Raw genomic sequence first — 27,875 nt, 5'->3', positions numbered from 1 at the left:
CTTAGACGACCAACGCAGCACGGCTCTTCCCGAAATCCAGAGCACCATTCCCAACTGCACATGTTCCATGCTCACACCTCTTCAATGCTCCTGATGCTATGTCTTGTGTTTGTCTATCTTCTAGTATCCTTGTGTTTTCCCCTCTGCTCAATGTCATTGCATTCATTACCTTCTCGTCTCACTCAACCTGGGCCTATATTTTGTGATCAAATCACTTGCGTTAGCACAGATCAAAATGGAAGGCAATGTAAAAAAAAAAAAAAGTTTTTCTTTAAAAAAAACCTCAAACTTTTCTCCCATTTACAAACTTCTATTTAATCCCACTTTGAAACATCTCAACGAAATGATGAACTCATAGAGCACCAACTTGGACTTTATCAAACAATGGTTGCACAACTGAACAGCCACTTATTCAGAAGCTGCAAGTGCAACACAAAATAAGCGATGAAATAACAATGGTCGAAGCACAGCTTTTGGTGTTTCCACCATATGGACTAAATGGAAGTGGCAGCAGCAGCAGCAGCAGAAGCAGCACGAATGAGCCTCGCTCAAGGATAAACGCCCAGCACAGAGAGCACGTCGACGGCAACGTCACAATAAGGCAGCTTTGCACAGCTTGCACATTGGCCTGGAATATTAAAAAAAAATATTTCAGTTTGCATCTCAAGACTAACAAGCAGTGGTGCATGGACAGTATACAACGAGATGCAAAAGTTCATACATTCGGCACAGATAAACCAATGGCCAAGAGCGAGCGGATCACAGAGCGATTCCACAAAATAGATGGAGTTACGTCAATCACAGGTCAAAGTACTTACTTTGAAAATTCCATGAGGCTCCAAAATGTGTTTTATGTTTTTTTTGTAGAAAATGTCTAAATTAAGTATTTTTATTTTATTTATTTTTTATCGTGTGCAAAAACACAGTTGGAGCCACGTGTGCTTGCATTCCACTGTGCATATACTGGTCCCCTCAAGCCATGTGGCACTTCATTCAGCCAAAATGTGCTCTCTATACCATACACCCCTCCATCAGCTTCCACAAAATACATAAGGCAGAAAAACGTCTTTGCAACAAAAACTTTTCCATTTTCAATCACAAATACTCTCGGTGATAGTCCCTGGGCATCGTAAAGCAAGTCAAAAATTTTAAAGTGATGGTGTGCAAGCAAAGCTTAGCTCAGCCCAAATTCATTACATTATCACTTCCATCGACTTCATCATAGCAGCCACTTGAACATTTATAAACTCTTATGACTTGATTACCAAAACCAGCAAAGATGTGGTGCAGAACAAAACCGCATTAAAGCAACCACACCAAAAACTTTTGTCAAGGCAATATCCTATGTGCCTTCCTATCCCGCTCGGGCTCAGAGGATCCAGATGCTTTGCGGCACTTTGGAAACTGGCGACAATGCACAAGTGAAGGAACAAGATGACACAACGGGTCGGTAGTGTTACCTAGGATCGCCGAAGGGAACCGACATTCTATATGCATGGAGATATGGCATATTCCTTGCCTTTAGATTGGGAATTTTATTGTTTAAAGCTCTTTCCTGGGCCCTCCAAGGGAACAGACTTGAAAATGAGAAGGTTCATGCCCCCTGCACCATGTGGCAGGAGTTCAGATATTCATCTAGATTCTGATTTCAGACCGATTAATTATTGATGCCTTAAGATGCAGCTGCTGACAAGAGGTACCTTAGGTCCTTATGGAGAACCAATGTTATGCTATCATAATCCAGCATTTTCCTTCAGATAGGGAGCATAACATTCCTTACATATTGGGAACCATAACAGAGCCTAGGCATGTCCCCAAAAAGGTCATGCATGAACATATCAGACCAACATCGGTCTCGTAAAACGAAACGATACTAGTAACACCACATACATGATTACAAATGCGGAAGAGCAAATGTGTTGACTCCAGAACATTCTCGTGAAAGACCAAAACTGCTGGCGGTTGTAACCGGGTCCCATTCAACCTCCGGTGAATACTTGGTGATGGACAGAGCGAACGAAGACTGCAGACGACCGTTTTCGTGGCTGACAAAGGGTATCTTCCTCTTTTGTTAGTCATCATGTACCCGTCAAACCAATTTCTTGAGTTCAGCAGTAGAGTCAGAAAACTCATTAACATTACCCTATGACTCCAACAAAACATTTCTTCATAGCAGGAATGCACAACAAAGCATCCACAAGGAGAAAAAGAGCATTTTCTTCTCAGGGACAACACAGGAGATGGACGACGACAGAAGAGAGTTTCAGATAATGACAAGGTGCCGCCTGCGGAGCCAACTGGGCTGTCGCCAAAGAAGACAGTGTGGATTGGGATTGCAACATTTCACGTCGTCGCGATAACTTCCTTTCATCTCGGCCTTTAAAATGCTGCTTATGTCTGCCTGGATTGCTTGTGACAGAGACAGAGAGATGATGACAGATCGTTTCCTAGAATGCATCCGATGCTGCAAAAGGTTGCATGAATGTCAATGCCATCAAAGATTCGATGGGAATCTCGTGACTTGCCTCGTACACCGAGGCACTCAACCAAAACGTTGTGACTGATGTTTCCTTTTTTCTTTTTTTAAAGTAAAATAGTATTTTGCAGTCTCCATCCCTTTTAGTGTTTTTTTCTGTTTTCTGTACCGGCACTTTTTCACATGAACCCCTTCGAAGGATAATGCCAGCAGGAGAGACCAAAAGCGGTCGCTGTTGGGGTCACCGAGCGGAACCTGGAGTTGGATCGGGAAGGTGATGGAGATGTGTCGAAGTTCGCACGCACTAATCGGTCAAGACTTCAGTAATCTGGGTCGCACATGAGCACAAGTTTAGCATGCCTCGTCCTGGCTCGTGGCAGTCTGCGCATGTCGGCAGGCCAAACAAAACACAGATATACATTAAGTGTGTGGAAAAATGATTCGGTCACGTGCAAAACAGTGCAGTGACAGAAAACAGGGTTTGAGACCGCAAATACTCTTTTACTTTAAAAAATAAATAATAATAAAAAGAGGAAACGTCAGTCACATTTGGGTTACGCGTCAAAGACAGAACAAAGGATTAATGACCTACCAAACAACAACACCAAAAATGAAAGCACTCATGGTAATTGCAGCTTCGATGCAAGCATGGGCACCGACAAATAAGAGTGTGAGGGCGGGGGATATGGGTACCAGAACATAGCCACGTACCAGAATGAGTTTATACAGAAAAGTAAGTGTGCGGGATAAAGCACTCGATCCCAAACACCTCGGAACAGCCCAATACAGAGGCACCAAAGTAGAGCCAGAAAAAGGGAGCTCTTATGGAGTAAAGGACAGCACCAACTGTGGCACGCACAAAACTGCGTTCACTTCGGTGAAAATGAGCTCCTTTGCCAATCGAAAAAGGACTCAGACAGGGATAATGAATGCCGGATGTGACACATGCACAGACAGCACCGAGCAATGAGGCCCCAGACATGGCAGGTCATCGACAGTAAAAGCTGTTGGAGATGGGAGTGTGCCTCTGCCAAAGGGTCTGACCGAACTCGAGACAGAGAAGCGTCACACACAAGGTCAGAAATGGGGACTCAAATCCCAGGTGGATAAAAGGGGTCAATTCCAATAACTGTCAATGAAGGAAAGATCCCAATAACAGGTACAACAACATACACCGCACATGGAAACTTTCAAAGGCTACACGCAAACTAAATTCGGAAATGAAATGGCGGCAAGTCAACAAAAAAACATGGCACGCTCCAAAAATGACATCTGAAGAGAAACAAAACAGCCGTAAGTTGGAGGTGGCTACAACCTAGTTGAGATACTGAAGCTACCATAAAGAGAGTCCCAGAATAGATTGAGGCTCAATGACACAACAACAAAAAGATATTGATCAAAATTATTATTCAACCTCATTATCTGCAAAAAGAAAACATTGATCGTGACGAGGGGACGGTATCGTAAGGAGGAGATTCTGGATCGTGGCAAGGTGACCCTCATCCAACAATGCAACCTCAAGATGACGGGATTGACGGACAAGCAGATTTGAACCATGCAGGGCCCACTTGTGCTCTCAATTTCGAGTCTGTCCCTTTGGGGCTTCCACAAGAGCTTTAAACATCATAAAATTCCTACTCATAAGGCAGGGAACGTTCCATATTCCCAGAAGCAAGGAATGTTATGCGGTCTCTTTTGAGAGAGAGGGGGAGAGAGAGAGCCTTGCATACACTTTGCTTCTCTCGACATCGTATGAAAATAGCATTTCCCGTTAATTATACCTCATTTTAACGTAGGTCAAAACCCGGCCACTTGAGAAAAAGTATGGCAATGCGCGACACAGGTTCCCATTGTTATTAATATATTCAACTCGGTTAACAAACCTCAACTCCTTTGCTCGAAGGTGAGGAAAATTGAAAGGAAATATAAAAAGAAAAATGGGGAAAAGGAAAGAAACTTATTCGCATTCTTCCTTGGTCATCACCTCACCAGCAAAACATTTACAAGAATCCCCGTAGAAGTGGAAAGGTACGGAGATGTGAAAAAAAGAATAAATATCAAAAAAAAGGTAATAGTTTACAAAATGTATATGTTCAAAATAATGCAGATACTTCAAAAAAAATAAAATAAAAACAAGAAAGAACTTGCAAGAGGATATTGTTAAAAAAAAAAAAAGATTACCCCTCCGCAGCCAGTGTTTCGAAAGAAATAAATTTGTTCTGCAGGATAACTTCAATCATGTGACCACAAGAGTCAAGGCACAAAGTCACCAACATCGACGGATGCTTATTGGTCAACGTTTCGATTAAAGCACGGATCGTATCGTTCAAAAACAAAGAGAGGAACCCGTTCCTGCTGAGTTCGTGCAGATAAACTGCAAGGCGAGGAGGTTCAATAACTATTTGGAGGATGAAAAACTTTTGCTACAAAGTGGGAGTTGAGGAAACATGGGGGGGGGGGGGGGGGAGGGCTGACTGCTCAAGACTACGACAAGTAGGAGATTGGGTAAAATAGAGTCAGAAGGACCCGCCGAGGTGGTGACGTGGGGACAGTCTTGAGATGAATGAACTTCCTCGTCCGACCGACCCAGATGGAACGGATGAGGGTCTCTACGGTTGAGCATGTCGAGCAGTAAAGCCTTCGGTGGTCCTTGGTTTGGTAGAATTCCATTTGTGGCTCCAATTGTATTCGCCAAGATTTGGGAACAAACTCTTCACTGCGTCACCATAGTCCTCTGATTATAGTGGATCTTGATCCATCGGCTCTTCGACGTGTCTGCCAAACAGCAAAGTAACATGGAAATTTTTCATCAAACGCCAAAAACATAAACAACCTGTGGAAGCATCATCGCATCTTCCCGACAGCGAGTCCCCTAGGTTTCATTCCCATCACCCTCTTCCCTTCAATCTGACCTCTTGTCATCTGCGCATCCACCGCCAACCATCCCCTGTCTTGCTTCTACCGAGAGGGATGCCATTGCGGTCACGGTTTCCGTTTCATCATGCTGTTGCAGCCTCAAGCCCCCAGCATGCAGCGAGCGCCAATACCTTCCTGCCAGAAGCAATGCATGACAACGGAGTCAAGGCTGAAGGAAAACTGCCCAAACTGAAGAGGTCAGGTAAGTGTCTTACTAGTTCCTGGGCTACACGATTCGCCAATAACAGAAAACTAGAACGGCACTCAGGAGAGTGCATACCTCCACCCGGCCTAACAGTTTACATTTTGTATCCCAGTAATAGTACTCTGCATCCGAATCTGCATGGTTAATGTCGGATCTGCATCCTGACATTAACCAAAATCTAATCAGCTTTGTTATTCTAATCAGCTTGTTCATGTCACCTACCCAACCCATCCACAAAATTATGTACAAATCTGTCCACAACTTTGAGATATCCTGCTCACAGAAAAACAGACAGCCAGACAGGACTGAAATCTTAATCTCTGTCCACCTTTGGTGGCGGAGGTAAAAAAAAATTAATGTGCATTGAAGATTACGGCAGCTTGAATGAAGACATCGAATGTATGAGGAACACCTTTACAGCTAAAATAGAAACGACAACAAGCCCTGCAGGTGCAATCAAGACGGACTTACTATGCGTTTGAATGACCTTCTGCAGTGTGGCGACGGCTTTTTGACTCGGACCCTGCTGCAGGACCTCTTGAGGAAAGCTCTCCAACTGTACACAACAACAATCAATTGTCTTCACAGCTGCAAAGTCTTGGTTATCCCCTCAATTGCACGTTCCCAGGAGGGCTGTCCCATGACGTGCCTCAAATTATTTAGTGCATTTCCCCCTGAATCTCGAAACTGGACTTATGAACCGAGGAAGTATTTTCATAATTTGATCTTCAGTCCTGCCACAACTCAACCACCGATAAATGTGATAGCCACACCTCCATTCCCAACAGGGCTGTGACGCAGGTCTCGGATGCGTCGCAGATGGCCGTCAAGTCGTGACCACCCTCAAGCACCAGCACTACGCGCCCACCTGCCAGCATCATCAACTGTTTTGTCAGCACACTGAAGCCTAAAAGCATGTGAGTGGGGCCAGGGCGGGTGAAGGTTCCTTTTATCTGTGCAGGGACTTCGTATCATTAAACAATACACTACTCCCAAAATACAAGGAGCAACAACATTTAAGCAGATTTGAGGAAAGGCCTCCAAGGCCTCCAAACTAAACATTGAGACAAGCTACACAATTTACTCAATCCGTTTACATTAAAAAAAAAAATTGTGGAAGATACCCATGAAACTTGGTGAGTGTAAAAAAAATAAAAAATAAAAATAGAAAATCATAAGCTCTAAGTGGAGCACAGAACCTGAAGGTCGACAAGTAAAGTATGCAGTTTCCAGAAGTGATAAAACCACTGATACGAGCTCAGACCGTTCCCCGTTCAGAGCAGGATAAATGACGAGTGCGGGCTCATACTTACACTTGGCAGATACTTTGTAACCACCCAGTTGTGGTGTGTGACCTTCCACAGCATCAAAGCCAGCAGAGACGAGCACCACATCTGGGTCAAACTCGCTGGTGATTGGCATGACCACAGAACTGCAAATGCACACGGCAGCACCTTTGGCTTAACCTCAGGGACGGAAAATTAAACCAGCTGGGAATTTTCTTAAGAGACTCAGTGTGTAGGAAGTGTTTGCAGGTTCAGGGGGCTTCTTTCATATGGATTAAAGTATGGTGGGGTTCTCTATTTTCTGCATTTCATTAATCAACCTTATTATTTGATTATTTTGTAATGGCGGCAGCAGCACAGGAAAACAATTAAGCTGGATTTCTGACTTTCTCCACTCGCGGTCAATGCGCTGCCACTAATATAACCTTCTCTTCCCCTCTCCCAGTGAGTCTGTCAGTTCCCAAAGGCAGCATTTTAGGCCCAGTCTTATTTCCCATCTATAAAAATGACCTCTCCAATGCTCTGGAAACCCTCTCTTCCTTATTGCTGATGACCCCACATTGTGTCTTACAGTACACCCACCATCCCTCTGCTATGCAAAATGTGGCTGCGTTTCTCTCTGCAGATAAATTAGATTGATGGTCTGATAAATGGAACATGTCTCTCAATCCTGGAAAATCTCACCCTCTTACTCCAGAAGGATCATCATACAAACCAACCTGTCTACTTCCTTGGTCATCCATTGGAGGAGGCTCAGCTTATTGAACATCTAGGCCTCATCATCAGCCACGACCTTTCCCGAGCCGATCAAATAATAAAGCTGGCCTACAAAGCAAGCCACCATCTAGCCATACCGGTCGATCCAAACCTTTCCTGGGAAAATCAGAGCTACTCTCACTCTACAAGGCCTTTATCCATAGCTCAATGGAGTGCTGCTCTCAGCTATGGACTGGTCCTTCAGCATCACATCTGTCTCTCCTGGATTCTGTGGAATCAAGTTCTCAAAATAATTGGAATCTCCCGCGACGAAGCTGAAGCACAGGGTGTGTTTCTCTCACATTGCAAGCAGGTCTCTGTTTTCTACAGTCAATTCTACAACATTGCTGCCCCTGCCCTCCCAGTCCTTCGACCCTCCCCAGCAACTCTACGATGCACACGTTCTTCCAATATCCCACTCCCGGTTAAACTTCCAAAATCCATGCTAACTGCACACCTCAGCTCTTCTATTCCTCACTTCTCCTGTCTATGGAACTACCTTCCTGAGGTCGTTCTTTCCCACTCTTTCCTTCAGGCTTCAAGGAAGCAGTGCACCCCCCACCCTTTGCAAACCCCCCAGATTAATAAATCATCCTTTTTACCTCCTTCCTAACCCAACACACATAACTTGATAGTTGCAGTGTGTCCTCCCTTTCTCTCTATTTCTTGCTTCACTGTAAGTTTACCTCTTTGTCGCTCGGGCCCAATCGTTGCCCCGCAACCTCACTGTCAAATTAACCTTGCTCTCGAAGAGAGAGAGAACAAATTAAAATGTCAATACTAAACTTGTGTTTACATTACTGCAACCACATCAGTCTGGCATTACCATTTTATATAAATGGCCACCAAATTTGGAATACACCATACAGTACGATCAAGCCTCAAAATTATCTTCCATTCTTCCATTTAAAGCATTTTTCCCCCTCAAGTTTGACCTTTATTTTCAAAAAACATTCTTCAATTGCTGCGCATGCGGCAAGACTGGTTACATTGGTTGCTATAATGGCAAAGAGGTTGAACGCTCATTAGTCGTTCCCGCTAACACTTCCTGATGTAGAACTCACCGAAATGCTGCCAGGTATTCAGCATCTCCCATGGGTGGGTCAAGCCCCCCAGTCCAAGGCACATTCACAGTGAAGCCTTCCCCAGGCCCAGAGCCAACCTGCGGTGACACGGGTTCATTATTCCCAAAGTAAAATCGTATCCATAATATCGTATCGTATCCATCGTATCCATAAATCCCTCGTAATACGTATCCACGTAATACGTAATCCACGTATCCACGTAATACGTATCCACGATACGTAATCGTATCCATAAATCAAAGTAATCAGAAACGACGAATATTCTCAACCAAATGTCGAGGTTATTGGTTAAAATGTAGCTGAAGGCATCGATATTAAGGATTTGGATTCCAAGCTTCTGGAAACAGCTCGTCTCAACAGATATACCATGTTGGTATTGTATGGTCGGTTAAAAAAAAACCCTCAAGGACTTCCCGCACCTGCTCTGGCCGACTTCTTGGCTCACCTCTGAAATGGCACCGCTTCCAGGGAAGAAGTTTCCATCGTCGTATCGATGGAGGGAGATGTAGAGCACGTTGGGGTCTTTGTAAAATGCTTGTTGCGTTCCATTCCCATGGTGGATGTCCTGCGCAGACGGTGATGCACATGACGTCATCAACAAAATGTTCCCTCCGATCCGTCCAAATACATGTCGAGACATTTTCCGAACGACTTGGCTTTGGAAAGGCAATGTGTGTTTGTTGTGTATAAAAATGACATTCGACACCTTACCCAATCCACAATGGCTATCTTCTTCACATTGAGTTTTTGTTGAAGCAACTTCGCTGCTATAGCAATGGAGTTAAAGAAGCAGAATCCCCTGAAAGAGATAGTACATTGGCCATTACTAGGCCTGATGGTGTGGCGTGTGATGTCATCAAAATAAACCTAAAAAACTTGAGCAACGTCACAGCAGGTTGGAACATTCTGATAAACGATTTGCTATTCACGAGACATAAAATATCTCCCTGCGTAAAGGGCCGCAGGAAGAGGAAGTTCACACGAGGGTGTTTTTGCCGACATGTCTAATAAGCACCCGTGACATAATTGCATTCCGGTGTGACCTTGTGCTTCCAAAATGCTGGGGATGTGCTGCTTACATGGCGAGCGATTCCTCCGCGTGATGCCCAGGTGGTCGGACGATTGCGAAGCCGTTCTGATGTTGAAAGGAGGGGCATGGAGGGTGGCAATTGATCATCAAATCCCCCCCCAAAAAAATCAAAACACCAAAACAATCACAAAGCAAATTTTTATAATAACTTATCCAATTTTTCGACGTTCTCATTTGCACCATACTTGAGTATCTGCCATATCAGATGCACCATTGAGCACAAGCTATCCTCCCTCCTTATCTGCTGAGACTTTAAGCCCAAAGATGTTTGATCATCTAAACTCTCCAGGTAGAAAGCCTTCTTTGGGTTTGCCAACGGCCTAAAGAACTCTGACAAGCTGATAACTCCAAAGGAAATTGAGGAATTACTTACCAACTCAAATATAGAAAACCCGAACGCTCATGACCTCAACGTGACAACATGACATAACCTCAATGCTCATGTAATCAATGACAAATTGCACTTCAATTAAAAAACCACCGGCAAACTAAAGCAGGTGCAACGTCCCCTCTCCCTGTGAAGGCTGGAGTGCCCCAGGCAACATGTGATTCCTAATAATCAACGATATCTCTGACTTCCTGTAAAATCCCCTTTATATATTTACTGACGACTCCACCCACTGCCCTGACATCCCTCAGATAGATAGGTAACAGCTTCTTCAAACCATGACAAAATCACAAGCTGGTCAAACACTTGAAATACGTCTTTCCATCCTGGCAAAAATTTCACTCTATCTCTGAAAGTACCAAATGGCAAATAAACAATGCCCTTGAGGAAGTTCAGTCACTCAAACTCTTGGCTCGCACTATCAGCCATGATCTTTCTTGGGCAAACCACATTTCAAACTTGGCCTCCAAAGCCATTCGCTGACTGGACATCTACCATGGTATAAAGTCCTTCCTCGGCACACCTGAACTCTTATCCACCTACAAGGCCTTCATTGTTTGATGTAGTACTGCTCACCCCTCTGAGCTGGCACCCCTGCCTTTTGTCCCTTGGCCATGCTGTTGGTGTTTCCCCCCTCTCGTTTTACTGTTCCTTTTGTGCTGTTGCGTCCTGATACATTTTGTGTTCCAGCAATTCCACAAGCCTCGACTTTGTATACAAAAAATTTAATTAATTCAGCAGGACATGCAAGTCTTTGTAGTCAACAAACCTTAAGCTCCCCAGAAGCCACTTTAAAAGCAAGATCCACCACGCAGCCGACCGCCATCCGTGCTGCGCCCGATGAATGCAGATCATTCCACACGGTGTCACTGTCCACCTGTGAGCAGGCACACGTATCAGCCTCGGTGAGCACGAGAACGAATCGACATTCAAGGGTTTGTACATTCCTGAAGCATGATGGAAATCCTTTCTGATAACACAGACCGATTCAACAATAAAAGGAAACACAGAAATGATAAAGCTAACAACTGATGACATTGAATCCTTTAACGACAGGGATCACGGTAACTCACCCCAATACCACCACAAGGAAGCATGACCAGAAACTTTTGTACGATGGACCCTTACAGGAACAGGTAAAAGAATGAAAACAAACAGATCACAAAACGAGACTGATGCTGATCAAAAATGTCTAAAATAAACCCCCCAAAAACATTCCTGGCAATCAACGTGTCAACGGATTTCACGACCAAACTTCCCAAAATCAAGAATGAGTAACAAAGCGGGTCCATTTATATCCTACACTGATCTCTCATATACCGTAGTATGTTTAGTTAGCAGCTCAGGCCTTGACGTTCACTTGAATCTCTTACAAGCTCAAGTCTCAAATTCTGGCCCAAAATGGGGTTCAGGAAAAAGACCGCTACGCGTGTAAACACCATGTCTTACTTTCTAGCTTCTGAGGATTGAAGGGATTCGTTCCGTAGAGCAAGGTGTGTTGCTGGGAGTGCACCATGCGTATCTCCTCCTGGGTGGCCTTCCGAGGTCGAACCCTCTGCACATATACAAGGTAGAATTAGGAACACGTTCTACTGTTTACGTAAAGTACTACCAACTATTCTCTAGTTCGGTGTGTCCGCAGCTAAACAAGTACGAGCCGTTGGTAGACCGCATACATATTTTAGAGGCCAACCCGGAATACGCTCATGTTAGATTGCAGGACGGGCAAGAAACTGCGGTGTCGATCCGACACCTCGCGCCCTGTGAAGAGATACTAAATGAGCTGGACACTAAAACTAATGAAGTCACAGAGGTCCCCGACAGATTGGGGCTGCTTGATTCGCCAGAGTCAGCTAACGAGATGATCGGAGATGATACTTCGTGATCTGGGTCGCCAGTCCGATCGGTGACAGATAGTCCGCAAAGAAACCTATCTGGAGGGGACGAACTTCCCGCCCCGTACAGTGAAGTATCTGGACTTGATAGGCTATATCGCACCCGTACGGCCGTTTGTGCCAGCCACCTAATCGTTTTGGTTGGTAGGAATGCTGTGGTGTTTGTTAGGTTGCTCTATTATCTTGTTATTGCTTTATTGCTCGCTTGATTTCAAACGGAGGGAGAATTTGGTGAAATATGATGTAATGTCTCGAGCTGGAAGAGAAGGTTCGGTTGGAGGGCCGACCTTGAGGGAGCTTATACAAGACCTGGATCAACGAAGCGGTACCTTTCATGATCGAGACGGATGCCAGCGACAGCACAACGTTGGTAGACCACATCAGTCAGCGCCTGTTTCTCATGTTAGCATTTGATTTACAACAGTGATTAAATCCAGGGGGCGGGGCCAAAAATGATAGTGCTATCCCACCTTCGTACCATGTGATCATAACTACCAAGTTTGGTGAATTTCTGAACAACCATTTAGGAGGAGATAGCGTGACAGACAGACAGACAGACAGACAGGAGCCAATTCCCATATCTCTCTGGGTTTTTTTTTTCTTTGGTTTTTTTTAAAGCGGGCCCATAAATAATTTATTTACCTTTAACAATATTTGCACTGCATTCCAAATTGACATCAGAAGCCCGTTAGCACCGCACAAACCTCACACTTGTTGACCAATCCGGTCTCCTGTAGTCTGGACCAGATACTCTGAACACGGCCTGCATGCTCTGGGTGGCCACCACTGCGACCGCACGTACACTGGTGCTTCAACATTAGCGGGTCATACGCAAGGCCTGGTTTGTCGTGGGGGAGAGGAGGGGTGGGTAAAGGACTTGCCATTGACAGATCAGCATTACCTCCTCCAACAAATCACAACTTCACAAATGAAAGGCAAGTGTTCAATCACAACAGAAATAGACAAACGACACAATCTTCTTCTCTTCTTTTTATAACGGGTGAGGTCAATGGTACCAAGTTTCTGCCCTGCCTTGCCCACTATATTCCTCCACTTCCACCTGTCCTCAGCCATCTCTCTCCACTCTCCAACCCCCCCCCCCCCCCCACCTTACTGATATCCCTCCTCACACAATCTTCCCATCTCAACCACAATCTACCGCTTTTCCTCCTACTTTGCTCCGTCAACCTAACCGCTCTCTTTGCCATTCTCTCTTCCTCCATCCTCATCATGTGACCAGCCCACTTCAGCCGCCTATTTAACAATTCCCTGTCAAGCTCATCTACACATCAATTTCCTCTCTCAGTTCATCCATCCTCCTTTTATCTACCCTCTTCACTCTCGCAACCCTCCTGACTCAGTCAAACTTAAAAATTTAAAGGGGAAGTAAAAGGAAATACGTGCAGCAGAAAAGAAAGGAGATGATGATGACAAAGCAACAGAGAGCCCCCCCCACCCCCATATGGTATTGCCAAGGACATACCTGTGGTAAAGCCCATTTTTGGAAGTATCTGCTCTGCAGAGTTTTGGGGTGGGAGGCAGGCTGAAGCAGGGGAGGACTGTGCACGGGACAGCGGCCGATGCACTTGTGTGAGACCGGCCGCCTGCAGTAAATGCAGTCTTTGCTGCTCGAGTATCATGGCTTGTGGGTTTGGGGGTCGTGCATAGAGGGCTGCCTGTTCCCAGAAACCAAAAAGGAAAAGGAATATGAATCACAGACAAGTGTGGAAACAAAGGGTCAAATGCTTCATGCACTTTCCTTCGGAATTCTGCACTGGATGTTCACACAACAATTTAAGACCAAGACTGCATTTTTCATGAAAAGGGCAAAACAATAACTTTGACAAAACTTAATACGAGCACAGACGTGCCGATTTCATTGTAAATCAGGAAAATTACTTACATTTACATACATTAAGGAACATTCCTTAAAGCTCTTTTAACGCTACATAACCTACTGGCCACTCGTCTCTTCTTCTTCTTCTTCTTCTTCTGCTTTTGCATGCAGCATGGTAGGGGATAGCATCATTTGCTGATCAATCCAGTATTGGGCACACCTGTGCCACTGATGCAGTGCCCCTGTAGGTTAGAGTAGGAATTTGTAATTTGTTCAGGGTTCAGGTGATAGCTCGCCTACTCTTCGCAAAAGATACCGTGGGTCCAATAACGTCCACCAACTAATGAGACACCCAGTTTAACGTCCATCTAATGGACGGCAGACACATTGATGAATCTTTAGGCCTGTAAAACACCAGGGAGATAGTTTATAGCTTGGTCAGGATTCGAACATAGGATGGACAGCTCAGACGTGTGTGTTCACTGTTCATACCTCGAGTCTATCCTGCCAACCTGCTCTCCTCTTCTCTTAAAAAAAAAAGGTTAATTCAACTCGACCCTCTCTTCACCCCATGAGGAGAGATAGGGCTGTGTGAAGAGTTCCAGTGTTGCCAAACAAAGCCAAGTTAAACAGATTGGAGGATTTATTCATAATGCAAAAACCTTTGCTATGTGGCCACGATACCGTTCACAAGTGATCAACCTCAACATCTGCATTTTCTCATTTGGTGTTCCCAAGCTAGGATCCCATATTATAATCCCACTCGTGTTTTTCCCCCCATTCACCATGCCCTTTCACGCACATTTCGATGCGGAGTCCCGTAATATTGACAGAGAGTTTCAATGTGTTCACGACGAGTCGAGATACGTTTTAGGGTTACATCTGAACCCCGGTTCCCCGGTGTTGGGCTAGCGGTTAGGGTGCCGGCTTAGGATCCTAGGATCCTGGGTTCGAATCGCGGTCGATCGCTGAATTAACGCCAGGGGGGTTGACTCAGCCTGTCATCCTTCCGAGGTCGGCTAATTGAGGACCAGTTCACTGGTAATTCCCTGCTTGTCGTAAAAGGCGGCAAAAAGGGTTGGCGTCAGGAAGGGCATCCGGCCGTAAAACATTGCTTCAAAAAGGGGACCGAAAAAACAACAACAACCACGGTTCCCGAAAAAGGCCTTTCCCCGCTTTGCGGGGAAAAATGGCCTCTAAAGGTGGTTTTTAAAATATCTAATCCTGGATAAATCACCACTCCATCATAGGATTCTCTAGTAGAGGTGCATAGATTTGCAATTTGTTCAGGTTGTCGGCAATACCTCGCCTACTCTTCTTGAAAAGCACAGTGGCATCTTTGACATCTACCAACGATCGGTGCGAGCAGACAGGTCCTCCTGCGTTACGTCCTTGCGATGGATAGCACACACACCGATGCCTGGCCCTGTATAGGAAACACTGGAATGGTGGTTTCTTGCCGGGTCGGGATTCAGCTCGTAGGTGAGTCCACGTACCTCTAGGTCTAGGATATAGTGTCATTTTGAGATTAATTATATTGAGATACAGTGCTAAATATCGTTTTTAGCCATCTCTCAATGGTGAAGAATCACTCAACAAAATCTGGTATCCAGATCTGGATCTTCATTCAAATGGAATAATTTCATCCCTGCCACTCACCCAACCTGTCCACCAAATTTCTTCCGAATCTGCCACAACTTTTTTAGATATCCTGCTGACAGACAGACAGGGATGAAAACGTAACCTCCCGTTCACCGGTATTGGTATTGGTATTGGTTCACCGGTCTGCAGCACTGCTGTGTCCGTTGAGTGACCGATTGCTCAGTTTGGTTTTTGATTGGCCCATTGCACACAGAAAGTGTGCCAACGTTTTCAAATGAAGACTATATTCCAGCATGCACTGTAAAGGGTTACTAATAGTGTCCAACATACCTGCCGCAGCAGTAGAAGCTGCTGTCCATTTGGAGGCAGAACCGGAGCCATTTCCGTCTCATCACCGTTGTCGGTTTCTTCCTCGCCGCCGCTAAGCCCCGGTTCTTGCTTCACATGAACCGTCGCAACGTCGACTGCAATGCCATCGCCCTCGTCGTCGTCGTCCTCCTGCATTCTTTGCTGTTCACGCAGTTCTTCCTCGGTTTCCTCGGGGTGAGTTTCGTGATGCAAAGTGCCCACGGATCCCGTTTCACTGTTAATTTTTGTAAGCAGGAGCTGGAACAGCACAAAACTGCAATTTCTTCTCCGGCAAAACCAACGCGTGGCACAGCAAAGCAACATCGTGATTAGAGCTGCAAATTATGGTTTTTAACCAGTACGCTTAATTACAGCAAATGAAAGCGCAAATGCTATACCTGCTGTAACTGTTTCTGCTTGTCCAAGAACTGTTTGTGCTGCTGCTGAAGCACAAGCTGCTGAAGGGCCTGCGTGCTGTCAGGTTGAGGAGCTGACTGTGTGCGACCCAATGGCCGGTGATGGGCTACCTTCTGGCCTGCTGAACTCGCTGGAGCTGCCAGTTGGGATTGACCCTGTAGTATCATGCCTGTATAGAGGTGGATGAAGTAAAGGGGAGAGTGAAGAAGGAAAAGGAAGTGGTGCTTGGACAAGTTTAAGGAAAACAGGGATGCCTGGATTAGGGGAAAAAAGGGACGTGCAGATGGAAAAAGAAAGGGGGGCACATGAAGGAGGTGGGGTGGGGGGAGGTGGGTGGGGGAGGGAGAATAAAGTGGTGACATGATGACACGAAGGAGAAAAAAGAAAAAAACTAGAACGGCACTCGGTAGAGCGCATACCTCCGCCAGGCTGAACAGTTTATGTTTTGTATCCCACTGATAGGCCGGATGTGGATTCGGACCTGAACCAAAAACTATTCAGCTTGTTCTTGTCACCAAACCAACTCCTCCACCTAGTTTAGTTATAACTCGTCCATAACTTTTTAAAATATCATGTTATTTGTCACTTTTCATCCAATCTCTCAATGATTAAGGAATCACTTAAAAATTAAATAATTCTCATATCCGAATGGAAACACAGATTTTCACTAAAATTGAATCTATTCATCCTTATCACACACCCAACCTGTCCACAAGGTTTTGTCCAAATCCGTCCATAACTTTTTGAGATATCGTGCTATGTATCGGTTTTAGCCCTATCTCTCAATGATGAAGAATCACTTAAAAATAAAATTATTTTCGTATCTGAATCCATATTCAGATCTTCACCAAAATCGAAATGAATAGTCCTTGTCACACACACAACCTGTCCACCAGGTTTCATCCAAATCCATCCATAACTTTTTGCGATACATCGTTTCCGGCCCTATCTTCCAATGGTGAAAAATCACTTAAACAATTGTACGAGCCGGATCCGAATCCGGATCTTCACCAAAATAATTTCGTCCTTGTCACATACACTACACCTCTCTGCCAAATTTCGTTTGAATCTGTACACAACTTTAAAGAAAAGCTTGTTCACAGACAGACAGACAAACAAACAGACAGACAGGGGTGAAAACATAACCTCCATCCACCTTTGGTGGCGGAGGTAAAAAAAATATATAAAAAGAGGCTCACACAGAGGGAAAAGAGGGGTGCAGGGAGGAAAAAGAAGGGTGCACGGAGGGAAAAGAGAAGGCGCGCGGAGGGAAAAGAGAAGGCGCGCGGAGGGAAAGGAGAAGGCGCGCGGAGGGAAAAGAGAAGGCGCGCGGAGGGAAAAGAAGTCGTGCGGACGGAAAAGAGAAGGCGCGCGGAGGGAAAAGAGAAGGCGGGCAGAGGGAAAAGAGAAGGCGCGCGGACGGAAAAGAGAAGGCACGCTGAAGGAAAAGAGAAGGCGCACGGAGGGATAAAGAGAAGGCGCGCGGAGGGAAAAGAGAAGGTGCGCGGAGGTAAAAGAGGGGCGCCCGCAGGGGAATGAGGAGCGCGCATGGGGAAAAGAGGGGCGCGCATGGGGAAAAGAGGGGCGCGCGAAGGGAAAAGAGGGGCGCGCGTAGGGAAAAGATGAGCGCGTGTCGGGAAAAGAGGGGCACGCGTAGGGAAAAGAGGGGTGCGCCTAGGGAAAAGAGGGGTGCGCCTAGGGAAAAGAGGGGCGTGCGTAGGGACAAGAGGGGCGCTCGTAGGGACAAGAGGGGCGCTCGTAGGGAAAAGAGGGGCGCTCGTAGGGAAAAGAGGGGTGCACGTAGGGAAAAGAGGGGCACGCGTAGGGAAAAGAGGGGCGCGCGTAGGGAAAAGAGGGGCGCGCGTAGGGAAAAGAGGGGCGCGCGTAGGGAAAAGAGGGGCGCGCGTAGGGAAAAGAGGGGCGCGCGTCGGGAAAAGAGAAGGCGCACGGAGTGAAAAGAGAAGGCGCACGGAGTGAAAAGAGAAGGCGCACGCAGGTAAAAGAGAAGGCGCACGCAGGTAAAAGAGAAGGCGCATGCAGGTAAAAGAGAAGGCGCACGCAGGAAAAAGAGCGAGCGGAGGGAAAAGAGGAGTGCACGGAGGGAAAAGAGGAGCGCGCGGAGGGAAAAGAGGAGTGCGCGGAGGGAAAAGAGGAGCGTGCGGAGGGAAAAGAGGAGCGTGCGGAGGGAAAAGAGGAGCGTGCGGAGGGAAAGGAGGAGCGTGCGGAGGGAAAAGAGGAGCGCTCGGAGGGAATAGAGGGGCGCGCAGAGGGAAAAGAGAAGGTGCACGGGGACAAAAGAGAAGGCGCACGGAGGGAAAATAGGGGTGCACGGAGGGAAAATAGGGGTGCACGGAGGGAAAATAGGGGTGCACGGAGGGAAAATAGGGGTGCACGGAGGGAAAATAGGGGTGCACGGAGGGAAAATAGGGGTGCACGGAGGGAAAATAGGGGTGCACGGAGGGAAAAGAGGGGTGCACGGAGGGAAAAGAGGGGTGCACGGAGGGAAAAGAGGGGTACACGGAGAGAAAAGAGGGGTACACGGAGAGAAAAGAGGGGTACACGGAGAGAAAAGAGGGGGACACCGAGGGAAAAGAGAGGGACACCGAGGGAAAAGAGAGGGACATGGAGGGAAAAGAGGGGGACACTGAGGGAAAAGAGGGGGACACGGAGGGAAAAGAGGGGGACACGGAGGGAAAAGGAGGGCACGGAGGGAAAAGGAGGGCACGGAGGGAAAAGGAGGACACGGAGGGAAAAGGAGGGTATGGAGGGAAAAGAGGGTGGCATGGCACAGGCACACGGGCACATGAAAAGAGGCACGGAGGAAAAAGAGACGAGGGGCGCACGGATGTAGGAAGGGAAAAATGATATGTGGAGAGAATGTGCAACTGTGGGAGTAGCCAGAGAATGTGGGTGGGGGTTGACATGAAAGAGGGGATCAACTTCAGTTTGCACAATCCTCCCCACCTGCCAGGCGGGTCCGCTCTAGAAGCAGTAGATGCTGCTGTAGTGTTGAAGTGCCTTCAGAATCTCCACACGCCAGAAATGTGGGTAAAGATGTAAGGAAAGGAGTTGGCAGGCCCGGCGTGTTCGCTCTGAGTGCCTGCAATGCCTGGCACTCTGCATTGGACCCGAGTGCACCCTAAGGATATCAAAGTAAAGATCACAAATATCAAAAAAGGTTTTTTCAAACATCATTGAATACCTCCACAAGCAACAATTGGCAGCAGAGAAAGTGTCAAAGAACAAAGCATGACAATCAAATGATTTGCATGGAAATGGATGTGCCATCGTGCTCTATTTAAAACTTTAACATGAATGACTCATTGTTTGTTATGTTTTCGCCCCTGTCTGTTTGTTTGTTTGTCTGTGATCCGGATATCCCAAAAGCTGTGGATGGATACAGACAAATTTGGTGGAGAGGTTGTATGTACGAAATGTACAAGTACGAAATGATTAGATTTTCGTGAAGGTCCGCATATCAGAATTTTTAAAGTGATTCTTCACCATTGAGAGATGGGGCCAAAAAGGATATATAACATGATATCTCAAAAATTGTGGAGGAGTTATGAAAAAACTAGGTGAACGAGTTGGTTCGGTGACGAGAACAAGCCGATTTGATTTTGATTCAGGTCCGGATCCAGATGCGGCCTATATCAGTGGGATACAAGACGTAAACAGCCGAGCAGAGGTATGCGATCTACTGAGTGTCGTTATAGCTAATATTTTGATGGATAAACATACATTGTTCGGCTTTTGATTTATACTTGATATGCAACCATCTTAATAAGTCATATTAAGCAGAAGGACAGTGAGATTTTTGTAAATAATTCAACGGCAGATGTACACTATACAGGTCTACGATTATGAACTTGATCAATAAATTTGAAAGTACAGGTGACGTAAACGATAATGTGAAAGAAGATGTCGGCAGAAAGAAATTCGTTCACATGGAAGAAAATGCCGCTCATGTTCAGGAAGCACTTACTCGCAGCCCTCACAAATCCATTGACTGTTTATGGCAGACTCTCTTCCTCTGCATTATCAACTATATTGAATCGTACGGCAAGACGTTAAACTTTTTGCTGACAAGATTCAAATGCAGTAAGTATTAAGCATGAATAATAAAGATTGCCGGCTTGATTTTTTGGTCAGTTCTTGCGCTCTGCCGACGGTGATCGGACCATACTGGAGCGGATTTGGTTCACAGATGAAGCACATTTCCATCTGAACGGTTACATTAACAAAATATGTGCGTGTGGGTTACTGAAATTCCTCATGAGATGAAAAACATCTCTACATCCTTTACGCTACAGCGTGTGGTATGCCCTCTCAACTACAGGTATTGTCGGCTCCGTTTTTCTCGATTGGACAGTTACCTCCAACTCTTGAACTTCCACAGGATCTACTATAGTATAAATAATGGACGAGTTGTGTGAGGCATGATTTTTGTGGAGTTCGACGAGAGCTTGCTGATGTGCAGTGTGATACATGAAAACAATCGTCATGAACTCCTGAGTTGATTAGGCTAATTGACTACAAAGAATCCGCAAGAAATCCCATGTTTTAAACGCACGCCATGTTAAGGTGTATAGAGCAGCTTAATAGGTCCTTCCACCTCAAGGCATTCTAATTCCAGAATAAATAACAAAAACCATGATAACATTTGCAACAAAGCATACATTAATTAATACGAATAATATTATTATTAACAACAATAATAGTACAATTATTTAGCAATAATAATGACGAACGTATAACCTCCTCCCCCCCCTGCCTGGCCCAGCTAATGCTCAAGCACTACAAGCAGGCAGGTATGCTACAAGGCCGTGAAGACGAATTAAACTTTGATCGAATGGACCAATGGGACCACTAATATGTTTAAATGCCCACTAGAATGTTTAAATCTGCAGAACTCTAGAGTATACCTGCAGACAAAAAATTTCCAGCACGACGGGGCTAGGCCACACACTGCTAATGTGGTGTTGGATTACTGGAATGCTCGTTTTGGAGATCGGGTCATTTTGAATCGGTATCCCGGTCATTTTGGATAAGGGTAGAGCTGGCCTCCCTACTCAATCTCAACTCATGTGACTACTTTCTATGGGGATATCTGAAAGACTGAGGCTATGGAAATAATCCCACACTATTGACGAACTGACAAACGCAATTACTGATGCTGTGCGGAGCATAACTCCGCAAAGGTGATCCCGGGGGAGGAGGCTGTTTCACAGCACCACTTGGTTGTCTGCGACATAAGGTTGAAAGGTGCGAGGAGAGCTCGGCGGGTGAGGTACCAACCAAGAATGAAGTTGTGGAGGTTGAAAGAGGTGACAGTAAGGGAGGCATTAAAAGAGAGGCCGAGTATGGTAGAGGATGATGTGGTTGAGCTTGAAAGTGGTTGGAAGTCAATGAAAGATAGTCTGTTGGGAGTCGTTGGTGAGGTATATGGATTGACAAAAGGACCACCGAGGCACTCGGAAACATGGTGGTGGGATGACGAAGTTGGAAAGAGGCTTGACGAGAAGAGGAAGAAGTTCAAGGAGTGGCAGAAGGCAAAGCGTATGGGGGCAGAAGAGGCAGAGCATGAAAGGTATAAGGCTGCAAAGAAAGAGGTAGCAAAGGCGCAGGAGGCATATAGGGAAATGTTTGGAGAACCCTTGGATTCAGAAGAGGGTCAGAGAGTGGTATTCAGGATAGCAAAGCAGATAGCGAAAGAGAGATGTGATGTGATGGGGGTGAGTTGCTTGAAGGATGAAGTGGGACAAATTGATGTGGACCCAGATGGAATTAAAGGAAGATGGAAGAGATATATGGAAATGCTGTTGAATGCAAAGAATGAATGGGATGGCAACTTATAGAGTAACCCAGTTTTAGCACCAACAGAGAATATAACTGAGAAGGAAGTTGAGAAAGTGATAAAAGCAATGAAGAGTAGAAAAGCGGGTGGGCCGATGGGAGTTGTGGGAGATATGTTGAAGGCAGCAGGAAGTTGGGGTGTGAAGAGAATGACAGAGATCTGTAATCTGGTGGTGAAAGAAGGCCGCATTCCAGTGGATTGGGAACAGACTACCCTCGTCCCTCTATACAAGGGGAAAGGTGTCCCTCTATACAAGGGGAAAGGTGACCCTCTGGACTGTGGCTCGAATCGAGCGATAAAGTTATTGGAGCATGGAACGATGGTATTGGAAAGGGTGTTGGAGAGGAGGATAAGGAAGAAAGTGAAGATTGACAAAATGCAGTTTGGATTTATGCCAGGAAGAGGAATGATAGATGCACGTTTTATTGTAAGGCAGTTGCAGGAGAAGTACATGGAGAAGAGGAGGAAGTTGTTTCTTGGGTTTGTTGATCTGGAGAAAGCATTCGTTAGGGTTCCACGCAAAGTAGTGACATGGGCATTGAGGAAGTTAGGAGTGGAGGAATGGTTCATCAGAGTTGTGATGGCAATGTACGAGAGAGCACGCACAGCTGTAAGGATGAAGGACAGGAACAGTGGTGAGTTTAAGGTGAAGGTGAGAGTGCATCAGGGGTCGGTACTAAGTCCACTACTATTTGTAGCTGTGATGGAGGTGCTGGCTCAGAACGTAAAGGAGGGTTTACCGTGGGAGTTGTTGTATGCAGATGATCTGGTGTTGATTGTGGAAAGTATGGATGGACTGAAGGAGAAGATGAACAAGTGGAAGGAATGTATGGAGACAAAAGGTCTGAAGGTGAATATCAGAAAGACAAAGGTGATGGCAAGTGGTAAAAAGCATGCGGTGAGGTGGAAAGAACTGGGAAGTGGCCGTGTGCTGTGTGCAGGAAGGGTGTCGGAGTGAACTCCATTCAATGTACAATGTGCGCTGAGTGGGTTCATCAAAAATGTAGTGGTCTGAGAGGGTCATTATCCAGTGTGGCAGCTAAATTCAAGTGTAAGGTGTGCACAGAGTGAGCTGCAGGTCGAGGAAATGTTGAGTTGGATCTTGGAGACGGCGTGAAGCTGGAAGGTCTGAAAACATTTTGCTACCTCGGAGACATGCTGAATGGAAAAGGTGGATCAGACTCGGCAACGGTTGCTCGAGTGAGATGTGCATGGAAGAAGTTTTGGGAACTGAGTGGCGTGCCTACGAGGAGGGGAGTGTCGTTGAAGCTGAAGGGAAAGGTGTATGCTGCATGTGTGAGAAGCGTTATGATTTATGGGAGCGAGACATGGGTAATGAACGTAAAGCAACAACGAAGGCTGGAAAGGGTGGAAATGCAAATGGTTCGGTGGATGTGCGGAGTATCGTTGAGAGAGAGGAAGACAAATGATGAATTGCAAAAGATGATGGGAATAGAGCCTGTGATTGATGCTGTGAAGAGAAACAGGTTGAGATGGTTTGGTCATGTGTTGAGGAAGGATGAAAGTGACTGGTTGAGAAGAGTGATGGAAATGAATGTAGAAGGAAGTAGAGGACGGGGAAGACCGATAAAGACTTGGTTAAAGGTGGTGGAAGAAGAAATGCGGGCAAGGGGGTTAACAAGGAGAGATGCAGAAAATAGGGCAAAATGGAGAAGATTGTCATGGGGCCCGCAAGGCTAACCCCCACTCTAGCAGGGAAAATGGCCTTAAAATGCATGTTGTTGTTCTTTGTTGTGCGGAGCATAACTGTCGAAGCATTGTCGGCGGCTGCACGAAATTTCACAGTTCGTCTTCAGTAGGTCGTACATATATTGAAAATGTGTTCATGTGAGAAAGAACTCCCGACTTCAGGCTGTATTCTAATGTACTTTTCAGCAATGTAAGTAACTTCTTTCTGAAAATGTAGCGACCTTTTTGAGAGACTCTGTATATGGGTGGTGCGACTTTGACCTTGACCATGGACCTCATTCATAATGAAGGTTGAATATCACCTGGACAGGCAATCAGGATCGTACTTTGATGCCAATGGAAATGAAATGTGAACATTCTTGAGGTTTTTGTGAACCAGGAATTTTATAATTATTCCCCATTCCACCCTCTTAGTTATTTCGCCTGAGCACCGTCTTGATTCTTGGCACCTGCATTAGAAGCAGGAAGGACATGATTATGGGTACTTGTTACCAACGTTCAATTTTATAACAACAAATTCCTTCAAAAATTGCAAAACCAAAGTGCAGGTGAAGCTTGAACCAAACTTGCAATGACAAAGGATCTTAAAGCTCCACAGAGGTGTGACCTCTGAACACCCTGCACCGAATGGCCATGGGATTTTGAACCCACCCCAGGGAAGGATAACAGGGAGGGGCTTTAACCACAACCTTCAAGCAACTCTTTGTGCCAAGAGGCCGTGATCTATTAATCACGTGTGCTTGGGTACCAACTCATGGGGACGCATGGCGCCCACACACCGGGAAGCATGGCGCCCACTCACGGGGACACATGGCGCCAACTCGATTTCATTCCATTCACAAGATAAATTACTTCAGTGGCGTTCCGATGAAGACAAAAATAAGAGAACTAGATTCCCTAAGAACAGTGGCCAAATTATTTACAAAAGGCGCAACTGTAAATCCAGCTAAAAGTGAAATGCCATAGATTAATGCAGGTGCAGCCGGCCAAGACGGCCGCTCCCTTTTGTCTACCGCTCCCCATGTTATATGTTTTATTTGTCGGTTTGTCTTTCTGTGTGATTAATGTTCGCTCTTTCACGAGCCTCGATCTTGTATACAAAAAAAAAAAAAAAAAAAAAAAAAAAGGATCTTAAACTGCGACCCCGGCAGAAAGGGAAAAATAGAACGTGGCGGGATAGTGAGCTAAATAGTTTGTGGGAAGGCGAGCCGAACATCATTCCCAAACGGCGTCGCAACACCAACAGCAGCAGTGGCAAGTGCACAATTTATCGACGGTTTCACCGTCCAATTCCGAGGGCACACTGACCGTGTGAGCAACCGCTGCAGTAGCCGGCAAACCCAGAGTGATGTTTGGTAAAAGGGGTGAAGGAAAAAAGTTGACCTGGCTCGCCATCCCATCACGATGAATGCGCCGTTCTGGAGACGGCATGAGCTGTTGAAGTGGAGGGTGTCGGGGAAGACAACAAAAGGTCATCTCTGTGAGCAAGAAACCGACACTCGCAACAAAACCACAGCAGCCCAGGATAAGAGGTCCGTTCTTCCAGGCACTCATTGCCTGCCCTCCAATGTAAACGCATCACCATTTGCTGCCTCAAACGTGACACAACCATCATTTTAGTCAAACTAACCATTAGTAAGGAAATGACCTCATAACAATCAGCTGGCCTTGGCTTCCCTTCTTTTGGACACCTTGATGACATAGATGTCGCCTTCACAAAATTCACAACGTGCTCAGATTAACATTTTATTTTCATTGGCACCGTTTGCTCGGTGGGAAACAAAAGGGCTTGAAACCCGACTGCCACTCACTCCTTTATTTATTTATTTTTCGGCCAATCATTGATCTCCGAATCCCATCTTCTTTCCGAGTTTAAGTCCCATTGTTGAACAAGCATTTTGTTTTCGTAATCGCACCAAAGCACACGCTGCGGTTTCGGGAAATCTCACGTACCTTAACACCACAGGTAAAGTCAGACAATCACCGCTGCAAGAAGGCGTTTGGGTTCTTCGAAAGCAGAATTCCATCGCTTCGTTCTCCGTTTAATAAAATGCACATGGGAGTCATCCCGTTTGTTTGATTCTCATTTGGGAAGTGCTGAGAGCATTTTGTGCCATCAAGTCATCGCGTTCCGGTATGTAATGCCTTCGCACTCTTACACCATGTGACAATGGCGGTGCATTTAACGATGCTCAATGCTCGTTCAAGCTATGGTTAAGTGGGGACCACTAAAGATTATTCGATTTTTATACACAGACAACTCGTGTAGTGGAGGAGCTAGTGGCTGAGGGTAGCATGCAGTCCACTGACTGACAGGTGTTCAAAGGGACAGGAAGGACACAAAGACCACACCCACACACGAGTGGTGGAAAGGAAAGGGTGCGGACAGAGTCAATGAGAGAAGAGAGCAGGGGTAGGTATTGGGACAAAGATTAAAGGTGAAACACAACTTGGCTAAAATAATATAATACATGTCTAATGGTATCTTCACAGTCTCCACAAATTCAAACGAGAACGGCAATCGGTAGAGCGCGTACCTCTGCCAGGCTGAACAGGTTACGTTTTGCATCCCACTGATAGGCCGGATCTGGATTCGGGAAAAAAAAAAAAAAAAAAAAAAATTTGGATTTTTGAAATTGAAAAATTTTTTATTTAAAATTTTTTTGAAAAAGCCGGATCTGGATTCGGACCTGAACCAAAATCTAATCGGCTTGTTCTCGTCACCTAACCAACTTGTCCACCAAGTTTAGTCATAACTCGTCCATAACCTTTTTTAATATCATGTTATTTATCGCTTTTCACCCGATCTCTTAATGGTGAAGAATCACTTAAAAATTAAATAATTATCGTATCTGAATCCATATTCAGATCTTCACCAAAATAGAATCGATTCGGTCTTGTCACACACACATAACCTCTCCACCAAGTTTCGTCCAAATCCGTCCATAACTTTTTGAGATATCCTGCTGGATGTCGGTTTTAGCCCGATCACTCGATGGTGAAGGATCACTTTTTAAAAAACTAGATGGTATTCTTGGAATACTTACCCTGCACATTCAACTTGCTGTGAGCCAACTCTTCTGTTTTTGAACATTTTAAAAATTTTATTCAATATGGCTGCCAAACCACGTGAGCGATGACATCATAAGTTTATATTCTCTAATATCATTGTTGCATAGATCACGCTCAATACATTTCAAACTGATCAGACGAAGCGTTGTGCCTGTCGAATTATGACGTCATAATTATGGCACCAATGACGTCATCGTTAACAACACCTATTCCCCATATGGAGTTCTTTACAATGAGCCATGTTTCAATTTTTTCCAGGCAGCGGTTTTGGAGATATCGAGGTGCAACATTTTTCTGTTTTTCCAAGATGGCACCTGTAGCACATGACCTATGACGTCATGATTATCAATAAAATATTCCAAAGGAGGAGGCGCTCCTTTGGTAAAAAATTCGTGTCAATCAGACCAACAGATGCTGAAAATTTTTAAATAATGGTAGGATAAGTGTTGCACTTGTCGAATTATGACGTCATAACAAAGGCACCGATGACATCATCATTAACATATCTTATTCCCCATGGGGAGTACTTGACAATGAGCCGGGTCTCAATGTTTTCCATGGAGTGGTTTCAGAGATATATAGGTGCGAAGTTTTTCCAAGATGGCGCCTGTACCACGTGACCTATGACGTCATAATAATCATTAAAATATTCTACAGGAGGAGGCCCTCCTTTGGTGGAAATTTCATGTCAATCGGACCAACGGTTGCCGATAAATGAATTTTTAAATTGCAAACACAAATTTGGCGGCCCCCCCGCAATAAGATAATTTGGCGAAGATGTAGCGTATGTGACGAGGAAGAATTGATTCAGTTTTGGTGAAGATCCGAATCCGGAACAAAATCAGATAATTACCCTGCGCTCACGAAGCGAAAAGTGGGGTTAAGCATTCAGGTACGTACGTACGTATGTGTGCTGTGTTTAAACCATCTAAAGG

At 45.4% G+C, this 27,875-nt stretch overlaps 1 protein-coding gene across 7 annotated transcripts in view; it reads right to left on the bottom strand.

Moving 5' to 3' along the window:
- Window positions 1–249: 249 nt before the first annotated feature.
- LOC137437993 (histone deacetylase 4) overlaps window positions 250–27,875 on the bottom strand; it is a 269,336-nt gene continuing 241,710 nt past the window's right edge. For 6 of the 7 annotated variants that reach the window (XM_068132830.2, XM_068132831.2, XM_068132833.2 and 3 more), the window contains 18 exons: window positions 25,177–25,302; window positions 19,266–19,440; window positions 16,283–16,470; window positions 15,867–16,142; window positions 13,581–13,773; window positions 12,802–12,935; window positions 11,652–11,757; window positions 11,276–11,325; window positions 10,972–11,079; window positions 9,804–9,859; window positions 9,436–9,523; window positions 9,170–9,289; window positions 8,704–8,801; window positions 6,911–7,029; window positions 6,371–6,504; window positions 6,069–6,153; window positions 5,389–5,527; window positions 250–5,251 (listed from right to left, as the gene is read on the bottom strand). In XM_068132830.2, the coding sequence (XP_067988931.2) occupies window positions 5,215–5,251; window positions 5,389–5,527; window positions 6,069–6,153; window positions 6,371–6,504; window positions 6,911–7,029; window positions 8,704–8,801; window positions 9,170–9,289; window positions 9,436–9,523; window positions 9,804–9,859; window positions 10,972–11,079; window positions 11,276–11,325; window positions 11,652–11,757; window positions 12,802–12,935; window positions 13,581–13,773; window positions 15,867–16,142; window positions 16,283–16,470; window positions 19,266–19,440; window positions 25,177–25,302 (2,232 nt within the window). In that variant the 3' untranslated portion in view covers window positions 250–5,214. The remainder of the gene's footprint in view (window positions 5,252–5,388; window positions 5,528–6,068; window positions 6,154–6,370; window positions 6,505–6,910; window positions 7,030–8,703; window positions 8,802–9,169; window positions 9,290–9,435; window positions 9,524–9,803; window positions 9,860–10,971; window positions 11,080–11,275; window positions 11,326–11,651; window positions 11,758–12,801; window positions 12,936–13,580; window positions 13,774–15,866; window positions 16,143–16,282; window positions 16,471–19,265; window positions 19,441–25,176; window positions 25,303–27,875) is intronic. The other variant, XM_068132828.2, reaches the window with a different exon arrangement.

Source organism: Myxine glutinosa, chromosome 12, assembly GCF_964187855.1.
Source record: "Myxine glutinosa chromosome 12, kmMyxGlut1.1, whole genome shotgun sequence".
Taxonomy (NCBI): Eukaryota; Metazoa; Chordata; class Myxini; order Myxiniformes; family Myxinidae; genus Myxine; species Myxine glutinosa.
This window is presented reverse-complemented; position numbering and strand designations above follow the sequence as displayed.